Source organism: Nicotiana tomentosiformis, chromosome 8 (assembly GCF_000390325.3).
Source record: "Nicotiana tomentosiformis chromosome 8, ASM39032v3, whole genome shotgun sequence".
Lineage (NCBI taxonomy): Eukaryota > Viridiplantae > Streptophyta > Magnoliopsida > Solanales > Solanaceae > Nicotiana > Nicotiana tomentosiformis.
In genome coordinates, this window is record NC_090819.1 from 111,299,245 (window position 1) to 111,310,598 (window position 11,354).

Genomic DNA, 11,354 nt, shown 5'->3' on the forward strand with positions numbered 1-11,354 from the left:
CACATGCCATACCAAAGACCTTTAAAATGCTGTCTATCTCAAGATATATGAAAGAACGACCGATCTCGAAGATCACGTGACTCAATACGTCACCGCCATGAAGGGTAATGCAATGACCCAGTGATTTGAGGCCTTGAGTAACTTCACTTCAGGTATTATGACTTGTACGTGCGGTCGGAATTGAATTTTGGAAAGTTCAGAGTTGACTTGGAAAGAAAATTCTAATTTCGAAAGCTTTAAGTTGGGAGAATTGATTAAGGTTCAACTTTTGAGTAAATGACCTCAGAATTGGGATTTGAAGGTTCCAATAGGTTCATATGGTGATTCTGAACTTGGGCGTATGTTCGTGTTGAGTATCGGGTGGTCCGAAAGTATTTCAGCACTTATTATGGAAGGTTGGCATTTTGAAGGCTTAAGAATTTCATAAGTTTGGTTTGAAGTGGATTTTGATATAATCGATGTCTGTTTGGGGTTTTGAGCCTTGGAATAGGTACGTATTATGATTTGTGACTTGCACGCAAAGTTTGGCGTCATTTCAGAATGTTTTGACATGATTCGGATGCGTTTGTCGAAGTTTGGAAGTTTGAAAGGTTAAAGAAGGCTTTTGGTCGTTGATTCATAGTTTTGATCTTGTTTGGTGTGATTTGAGGCGTCGAGCAGGTTCGTTTCATGTTTTGGGACTGGTTGGTGTATTTGGACCGGGTAGACTTAAGACTTTATCATGTAATATTTGAATTGTTTTGACTCATTTTTCTATCTTAATTAATTAAAATTATAACTGAAATTGATTAGAAACATATACATATATTAGGCCGAGTTTTATCACCTGCAAAGATATTTGATAAACGTAAATGGGTATACTTATTATTATGCATCTGTATCTGTGTTGTAAACATGTGAGCAATTCGATAAGTTCCCTCCTTTCTTGTGGAGGGGGCCAAACGCCTCGGCAGTATAATAGATGCATCTATGGTTCGTGCCGCTCGACCCTTCGACAGTGTACACATTATTTTAGATCGGGCCGTACGACCTCGACACAATCCTGCGTTATACCAAGTTTGTCACGTCCCGATCTCGGGGAGCGCGACCGGCGCTTAACGAGATACCCTGTCTGGGCAAGCCTGTACAATACGTTCCACCCAACTCACCCATGAATAAAGAAAAGATACATTTCATTAATTAAACCTTGAGTGGATTTCATGAACAATGCCAATTCCATTACTATTAGTCATTTCATTTTATAGCTTCAAAATACATACACAATCATAGTTAAAGTTCAACAATTCAAATACAACAAGGCTAGTTTGACTTTCCCAACACCCATATACAACCCACACTATATCTACCGAGCCTCTAATAGATATAAAAGAGTACAATGATAGTGCCGGCAATAAGGCTCTAGCTATACCACAAAACATAATACACACGGAACAAAAGATGCACAACCCCAAAATGAAGTGGGGCTCACCAAGTCAGCTGGGAAAAAAGTGTACCGTTGCCTCCTGCTGTGGAACCACCTGCATCCATTAAAGATGCAGCGCCCCTGGCAAAAGGGATGTTAGTACATGTCGAATAGTACTAGTATGAAAACCAAAACATCTATTCAAGGACTTGAAAATACAACATGAATATGATGAATTATAGTAACAATAATAGGGCTTAGATAGCCATAAAAGTCAAAAAATATTTATTAAGAACTTCCAATAACATTATAAATTTCAAGTCGGGGATCCTCTACAACTATCTTTATACAGAGCGGCCTTGCCGCCTCATCCCAATGTATGCGGGTGGAGGTGCAATCACAATACTAGAACTCAACATAAAACGGTCCCGCCGCCTCACCCCAATGTATACGGGTGGAGGTGTATTCACAATACCACAATTCTACATAAAGCGGCCCCGTCGCTTCACCCTAATGTATGCGGGTGGAGGTGTACTCACAATACCACGACACTACACAAAGCAACCCCCCCGTCTCATCCTAATATATGCGGGTGGAGGTGTATTCACAATACCACAATTTAGATTCCCAAAATGATAATAGTTTGAACAAAAGAGTTCCCTTTCAAACAAACCATTCGGCACCTTTGGCCTTAGCCAGTGTAAGTTCATAAGGTTTCATCATATGAGAAATAAGTGCTTAGCCACATCAATTTCATACAATATCTTCTTCCCTAAAAAGGTATAAAATAACTAAGTCACAATAGACAATATTTAACACATGAGGGTTTGGACACGTTATGCAATTTGAGAATCAATTTACTAGCTTGAACATCCCACATCAACAGTGTTTCAGGTTTGACTACACATGATGGAGTTTTACAAGGATTCGGGAATTTTGATACCAGAAGAAGAGTTTAGCCTTCATACCTCGAAAGAGCTTTTAGTCAAACCTGAATAATGTCCCAACACTCCTAACGATGCCAATCTATAGATGAGGAGAGAATTATAAGCACGATTAGAGGAATTCGCATGGCAATGGCTGTTACGATTATGACCCGACATTTCCCTCAACTAATTTAAGAACAAAACCACCCAAGATTGTTTAACAACCTCCCCACAGTCTCTATTAGATCATACATGTGATAAATCTTCCCTCATCACCCATAATAAACCCAAACCCGAAATTAAAGAATTGTGGAAAGAAATTCTTACCTTTTTGAAGCCCTAGCAAGTTCCCTATGATAGAATTCCAAGGTTTGATCAAAGTAGAGTAGTAAAATCCTTAGTCCTCCCTTCCCTTTCTCTAGAATAGCTCTCTCCTCTCTCTATAATGTCAGGTAATCTCCCAAAAATGAACCCTTATGCTAGATAAATGAAATGAGGATCGAGTTATAAAATTGGAAAAATGAAGCCCCGACACAGATATGCAGTCGCATAATGCTTCTGCGGTCCGCAAAATGGACCGCACAATGGCCCTCTGGAACTGGGCAATTCTGCCCTACTCTGCGACTAGTCTGCAGTCGCATAATGCTTCGCATAATCTTCCTCCGAAAAATTTCATGTTGGATCTGCGATGGACCGCATAATGGTCCAAATATTTGCCTAGATTTTCTGCCTCAGTCTGCGGTAGATCTGCGGTCCACAGATCTGTTCTTGGACTGCAGAATGGGCCACAGAAATGCCCTGCACTTCCAAAAAGTTTTTCAACTCCCCAATGCACTGTTCAACTCAAAAAGTCCGAACCGCGAAGAATCCCTACAATCATCAGCACATAAGTTTACTTCGGCACCACGAAACCCCGGGTTTTCGGTAAAATTTTACAGGGCCTTACATTCTCTCCTACTTAGGATCATTCATCTTTGAATGAGGTTCAAAATTCACGATTAACACCCAATGTAACTCAGCTGCTATAACACACACAAGCAATTTCGGTTTTTGACTAACTCCCCAAATTTTCAAAATTTTCGCCAGAGTTTTCTCTTGTAACTGGGCCTATCCACCTGCCAGAGAATCCCAAAACCATTCCTAACAACATAACCACAACACAATGATATAAAACAATAGGGAAACAACACCGGCCACAAGGCCATTAAACATTACATTACCAAGTAGGAGCAACCTCAACATAAGCCATACAGGGGAAACATAGTTTATAGAAAGTTAGCTTTCAACATCATGGAGACAATTACATAGCTATTCAAATAAATTAGGATACTTCTTCTTCATCTCCTTCTCAGCTTCCCAGGTGGCCTCTTCGATTTGTTGGCTTCGCCATAACACTTTCACGGAGGCAATTTCTTTGTTTCTCAACTTTCGAACTTGCCTATCAAGAATGGTAACTGGAATTTCTTCATACGTCAGTTCTTCATTAACCTCAATTGCCTAAACCGGAACAATAAGCGATGGATCTCGAATCACTTTCTTCAACATAGATACACGAAACATCGAGGGCACTAAAGTCATCTCTGGAGGTAGTTTTAGCTTGTAAGCCACCTGGCCAATCCTTTGAATGATTCCGTATGGTCCGACATACCTCAAACTCAATTTTCCTTTCTTACCAAACCGCATTACACCCTTCATAGGGGAAACCTTCAAGAATACCTAATCATCTTCTTTGAACTCCAAATCTCTGCGACGCACATCCGAATATGACTTTTGACGAATCTGAGCAGTTTTAAACCGTTCTGTAATGATCTTAACCTTCTCTATAGCCTAATGCACGAGGTCCGGCCCTATCAATTATGCTTCCCCAATCTCGAACCACCCAATGGGAGATATACATCTCCTACCATATAAAGCCTCGAACAGTGCCATATGGATACTGGTATGATAACTGTTGTTGTAGGAAAATTCTATGAGTGACAAATAATCATCCCAGCTACCTTTGAAGTTAATAACACAAGCGCGTAACATATCCTCAAACGTCTGAATAGTTCACTCTGCCTGCCCGCCAGTCTACGAGTGAAAGGCTTTATAAGATTCATCTGAGTACCCAAACCTTGCTGAAACCTTTTCCAAAAATTAGCCATGAACTACGCCCCTCGATATAAGATAATAGAAACTGGAGTGCCATGCAGCCTGACTATTTCCTTGATGTACAACTGAGCATACTGTTCCGCTGTGTCGGTAGCCTTAACGTGTAAGAAGTGAGCTGATTTCGTGAGTCGATCCATAATCACCCAAATCGAATCGAACTTGCGAGGAGTGCGAGGTAGTCCTACCACAAAGTCCATATTGATCATCTTCCATTTCCACAACGAAATTTCTATGTTCTGTGCCAACCCACCCGGCCTTCACTTGCTGACAATTTGGACATCTTGTCACAAAGTCCACTACATTTCTCTTCTTATCATTCCACCAGTAGACTTCCTTAAGATCATGGTACATCTTTGTATAACCCGGGTGCACGGAATACCTAGAAGTGTGAGCCTCAGTTAGGATTCTTTCTCGGAGACCATCCACATTTGGAACACATAGTCGCCCTTGGTACCTTAGTGTACCATCATCCACGCCAAGAGAAAAGGCCATGGTCTTATGTTTATGAATCCCCTCCTTCAATTGTACCAACAATGGATCGTTGTATTGTTTTTCCTTGACTTCCACAACAAGCGATGATTCAGCCCTATTTTGCACAATCACTCCTCCTTCACTAGAATCCGCAAGACGAACTCCCAAACTAGCCAACCAATGAACCTCCTTGGCCAATGGCCTTTGATATGCCTCCAAGTGAGCCAAACTACCCATAGATTTCCGGCTATGAGCATCTGCCACAACATTAGCCTTCCTCGGATGATATAGGATATCGATGTCATAATCCTTGAGTAATTCAAGACATCTTCTCTACATCAAATTCAATTCCTTCTATTTGAAAATATATTGAAGACTCTTATGGTCCGTGAATATATTCACATGGAACCCATACAAATAATGACGCCAAATCTTCAATGCAAAGACTACCGCTGCAAGCTCTAAGTCATGTGTTGGATAGTTCTTTTCATGATTCTTGAGTTGCCTAGAAGCATAGGCTATCACCTTGCCATGTTGCATTAATACACACCCAAGTCCAATTCTTGAAGCATCACAATATACCACAAACCCATCTGTACCCTCTGGTAGGGTCAATACCGGTATCATAGTCAATCTTGATTTCAACTCTTGGAAGCTTCTTTCACAAGCATCTGACCATTGGAACTTAACTGCCTTCTGCTTCAATTTAGTCAACGGAGAGGCAAGAGTATATAACCCCTCCACAAACTTCCTGTAATATCCATCTAAGCCTAAGAAACTGCGAATCTCTATTGGAGTTATAGGTCTAGGCCAATTCTTCACAGCTGCACTCTTTTGAAGATCAACCTTAATTCCTTCTCTGGAGACGACATGCCCCAAGAATGTAACAGTCGAGCCAAAATTCACATTTCAAAAACTTTGCATACAACTAGTGTTGATACAGGGTCTGTAAAACTGCCCTGGGATGATTGGCATGGTCCTCTCGATTGTGTGAATATACCAGAATATCGTCAATGAACATTATCACAAAAGAGTCAAGAAAAGGCTTGAAGACTCGATTCATAAGGTCCATGAAAGCTGCCGGGGCTTTGTTAGCCCAAAAGACATTACCAGAAATTCAAAGTGCCCATACCGGTTCCTGAAAGTTGTGCTCGGAATATCCCGCTCCCTGATCTTCAATTGGTGATACCCGGATCTTAAATCAATCTTGGAGAAATACTTAGCACCTTGCAATTGATCAAACAAGTCATCTATCCTTGGGAGTGGGTACTTATTTTTTATTGTAACCTTGTTGAGCTGCCGATAGTTAATACACATCCTTAATGACCCATCTTTCTTTCTTATAAATAGAATCGGTGCGTCCCAAGGTGACACACTAGGCCGGATGAAACCCTTTTCTAACAAATCTTTCAATTGTTCCTTTAGCTCTTTCAATTCTGCCGGTGCCATTATGTAGGGCGGAATAGATATAGGCTGCGTGTCTGGCATCACATCAATTCCGAAATCAATCTCCCTGTCTGGTGGGATCCTAGGGAGATCATCCGAAAAGACCTCCGGAAATTCATTCACAACCGTCACAGACTTAAGTGTATGTGCCTCAATGTTGGTGTCCATAACCCGAACCAAATGGTAGATACACCACTTGTTAATCATCTTCATGGCCTTAAGTTAAGAAATAAACCTACCCTTCAACACCACATCATCCCCCTTCCATTCAATCACTAACTCATTTGGAAATTCAAACCAAACGGTTCTGGTTCGACAATCAAGCTTAGCGAAACATGAATAAAGCCAATACATCCCCATTATTACATCAAAATCGACCATCCCTAATTCAATGAGATCGGCCATGGTGTCCCGACCATGCACCGTGACAACACAATCCCTATAAACTCGCACGGCCACAATAGACTCGCCAACCGGAGTAGATACAGAGAACGGCTCATGAAGATGTTCCAGTTTTATCCCAAATTCCATAGCAACATAGGGAGTGACATATGACAAAGTGGAACCGGGATCAATAAGAGCATACACATCATGAGATTGGACAGTCAATATACCTGTGACAACATCTGGAGAAGCCTCTGAATCCCGATGCCTCCGCATAGAATAAAATCTGCTAGGTCTTCCCAAACTTTGTGTGCCACCCCTAGCTGCACCACGCCCTGCGAGTGCTGGGGTGCCTAGAGCTGGAGGAGGTACTGTGGATGTAGTACCTGTAGAGCTAGCTGGCTGCACCGTACCTCTGCCCATGATCCCAAGGGACTAGCGGCAATCCCTCTGAATGTGACCTCTCACACCGCACCCGTAGCATATAGGTAGGTCCATGAAGTAGACCCCAACGTGTATCCTCCCACACTTAGGGCATGTGGGCCTCCACTGCTGCTGGAATCTCCCTCCAGGCCGACCCTGCTGGTGGGGTCCCATGTTGCCCTGACTGGGCCCGGATGGCTGTGCACTCATTGAAGACTGAGCAAATGACTGAGATTTCCCTGATGACCTTTCCCTAAATGCCGACCTACCACCACCAGAAAAACCACCCAAGTTGCCCGTGGTCCGGGCCTTGCTGTTACCCTCATGCTCCCTTCTATTTTTCAGCTTACGATCCTCTGTAGCTTGATCAAACGCCACCATTTTCCCATAGTTCATATCAGAATTCAAGGCAGCTGTAGCGGCCTCATTAACAACCAAGGGGCTAAGATCCTGCATAAACCGACGCACCCTAGCCTCCATAGTGGGCAATATGTGAATAGCATACTTGGACATGCGCGCGAACTCCATATGGTACTCCCACACATTCATTCTACCCTGCTTCAGGCTCTCAAACTCAGCGGCACAGACCGCCTGAGTCTTGGCAAGCAAGAAATGATCCATAAAGGCATCGTTAAACTCACTCCACCTTGCCGGACGGCTCCCCTCCTATCGGGACTCCTCCCACATCTCAAACCAAGAATAGGCCACCATTTTCAAGCGGTAGGAGGCCAACTCCATTCCCTCCATCTCAGTAGCACGCATAACTCGGAGAGTCTTGTGCATCTCATCAATGAAGTCCTGGGGTCCTCAGGATCAGTACCTATGAACACTGGAGGATCCAACTGGAGAAACCTATTCACCCTGGAACTAGCGGAATCCCCTGACTGACTAGAAGAAGTGGGTTCAACATTTTATCTCTGGGCCTGGGAGGCCACTATCTTAGCCAACATTTGTATGGCTGCCCTAAGATCCCAATCAGAAATACCGGAACCGAAAGCTGGCGCTAGAAGTGGAACTGGAATATCAGTTGGAGGGACCGTTACACCCTCAGTAGGTGCAGGAACTGGTGCATTCTGAGCATGAATAGTAAATTCAGGCGAGGTAGTAATTGGGGAAATATCCTCACCGCTCTAGTTCTCACCCGGATCATCAGATATAGAATCAACTGCCACACTTGGGGTGACATTGGCTCCTTGGCAAATTCTTGCTTTCTTCCTAGGCGCCGTGTACTGAAAGTTAGAGCAAAGCACAAGTTAAAGGAGGAAAAATCTTACAATCAGCTTTATCGCATGATCGAGAACATCAAAGAAGGGTATTATTCCTAAATGCCTAAGTAGCCTCCTAATTGTAGATCTGGTCGGCAACACACCGATAAGAAGGACTCTACTAGACACGACTCCAAGACATCCTATGACACTTAGTACATGTCGACTAGTACTAGTATGAAAACCAAAATACCACCCCAATGTATACGGGTGGAGGCGTATTCACAATACCACAATTCTACATAAAGCGGCCCCGTCGCTTCACCCTAATGTATGCGGGTGGAGGTGTACTCACAATACCACGACACTACACAAAGTAGCCCCGCCGCCTCATCCTAATATATACGGGTGGAGGTGTATTCACAATACCACAATTTAGATTCCCAAAACGATAATAGTTTGAACAAAAGAGTTCCCTTTCAAACAAACCGTTCGGCACCTTTGGCCTTAGCTAGTGTAAGTTCATAAGGTTTCATCATATGAGAAATAAGTGCTTAGCCACATCAATTTCATACAATATCTTCTTCCCTAAAAAGGTATAAAATAACTAAGTCACAATAGACAATATTTAACACATGAGGGTTTGGACACGTTATGCAATTTGAGAATCAATTTACTAGCTTGAACATCCCTCATCAACAATGTTTCAGGTTTGACTACACATGATGGAGTTTTGCAAGGATTCGGGAATTTCGATACCAGAAGAAGAGTTTAGCCTTCATACCTCGAAAGAGCTTTTAGTAGTGCCACAATAATGTCCCAACACTCCTAACGATACCAATCTATAGATGAGGAGAGAATTATAAGCACGATTAGAGGAATTCATATGGCAATGGCTATTATGATTATGACCCGACATTTCCCTCAACTAATTTAAGAACAAAACCACCCAAGATTGTTCAACAACCTCCCCACAGTCTCTATTAGCTCATGCATGTGATAAATCTTCCTTCATAACCCATAATCAACCCAAACCCAAAATTAAAGAATTGGGGAAAGAAATTCTTACCTTTTCGAAGCCCTAGCAAGTTCCCTATGATAGAATTCCAAGGTTTGATCAAAGTAGAGTAGTGAAATCCTTTGTCCTTCCTTCCCTTTCTCTAGAATAGCTCTCTCATCTCTCTAAAATGTCAGGTAATCTCCCAAAAATGAACCCTTATGCTAGATAAATAAAATGGGGATCGAGTTATAAAATTGGAAAAATGAAGCCCTGACATAGATCTACGGTCGCATATGCAACCGTATAATGCTTCTGTGGTCCGTAAAATGGACCGTACAAAGGCCCTCCAGAACTGGGCAATTCTGCCCCACTCTGTGACCAGTCTGCGGTCCGTAGACTGATTTTGCGGTCGTATAATGCGTCGTAGAACCTTCCTCCAAACAATTTCATGCTGGATATGCGATGGACTGCATAATGGTCCAAATATTTGCCCAAATTTGCTACCGCAGTCTGCGGCAAATCTACGGTCCGCAGATCTGTACTACGACCGCAGAATGGGCCACAAAAATGCCTTGAACTTCCAAAAATTTTCTTCAACTCCCCAACGCACTGTTCAACCCAAAAAATCCGAACCGCGGAGAATCCCTACAATTGTCAACACATAAGTCTATTTCGGCACCACGAAACCCCGAGTTTTCGGTAAAGTTTTACGGGGCCTTACAACTAGCAGTCAAATATTTATGAGATTTTCCTCCTACTGATGCCCGACATTTATTATGGTGTTTCTTATCCGTTGGTTTCTAGCACTTAATATATCTGAGTTGTTGAGATATAACCCAAGACTGAGAAATTTATATCTTTAAAAGAAAATTTTGGAAGATTATGTAACTTACAGTTTTACCCCATTATTGTTTTTGTACTTCATATCTGCTTATGATTTATCATATTGCTTTATTGGACCTATAGTTAGTGTTGATGTCGACCCCTCGTCACTACTTATCCGGGGTTAGGCTAGATAATTACTGGGTACGCGTTGATTTACGTAGTCGTGCTACACTTCTGCACTAAATGTGCAGGATCTGACAGGTTTAATTGGTGGTCATCTTGGCGCGTAGGCGCAGCTACTAAGGAGACTTTATGGCGAGCTGTATTCCATACTACGTGTCACAGCCCACAGAGTTTCCACCATACTATTTAGTTTATCCTATCTTATTTACATTCCGGTCAAATGTTGTATTATTATTTTACTCTTTCGTAAATTCTCATGCACTTGTGACATCGAGTTTTGGGGCGTTCTAGAATTTATTTATGATTTTTCTTACTATTGAGACACTTCTACTTTATATTTTACTTAAATCATACATATGTACGATTTTTGATGCATCGATCTCTCTAACTAATATGATTCATGATTTCAAAAATAATAAAATGAACAATTAAGTTGGTAGTTCACCGTTGGCTTGCCTAACGGCGACGTTGGGAGCCATCATGACCTATAGTGAGTTTTGGGTCGTGACAACTTAGTATCAACGCTCTAGGTTCACTTGGGTCTCACGAGTCATGAGCAAGTCTAGTAGAGTCTTGCGGATCGATACAGAGACGTCTGTACTTATCGTCGAGAGGATACAGGGCTGTTAGGAGCACTTCCCTTCTTGATTCCTCGTCATGCGATTTGATCCCATCAAAGCTTTTGCCTTCAAATCCTCCTTACTCACTCTTACACGATGTTGAGCGCTTGTTATCAATGGAGCATTGAAAAGTTGCAGTGGTACTACAGATGTAGCACATGATATTTCTCCCTACGTATTCGAGTAAGCTATTGTCATCATCCTGTGGAAGGGTGTTATGTCGTTTTAACGCTATATCAGTATTGCCTATAGTTTTGAGTTTGTGCACAGATTGTTATGATGTTCATGAGTGGTTATCGCGTAGTGTTGATGTAAATA

At 42.2% G+C, this 11,354-nt stretch overlaps 1 protein-coding gene across 1 annotated transcript; it reads right to left on the reverse strand.

Moving 5' to 3' along the window:
- Window positions 1-7,215: 7,215 nt before the first annotated feature.
- On the reverse strand, window positions 7,216-7,824 carry LOC138897993 (uncharacterized). The gene has a single exon (XM_070184024.1). The coding sequence runs from the start codon at window positions 7,822-7,824 to the stop codon at window positions 7,216-7,218; it is 609 nt and encodes a 202-aa protein (XP_070040125.1).
- Between the last annotated feature and the right edge of the window lie 3,530 nt (window positions 7,825-11,354).

What these genes read in the sequence shown, in the direction of transcription:
- LOC138897993 (XM_070184024.1), bottom strand. Translation starts at nt 7,824, where the DNA reads ATGGATCATTTCTTGCTTGCCAAGACTCAGGCGGTCTGTGCCGCTGAG.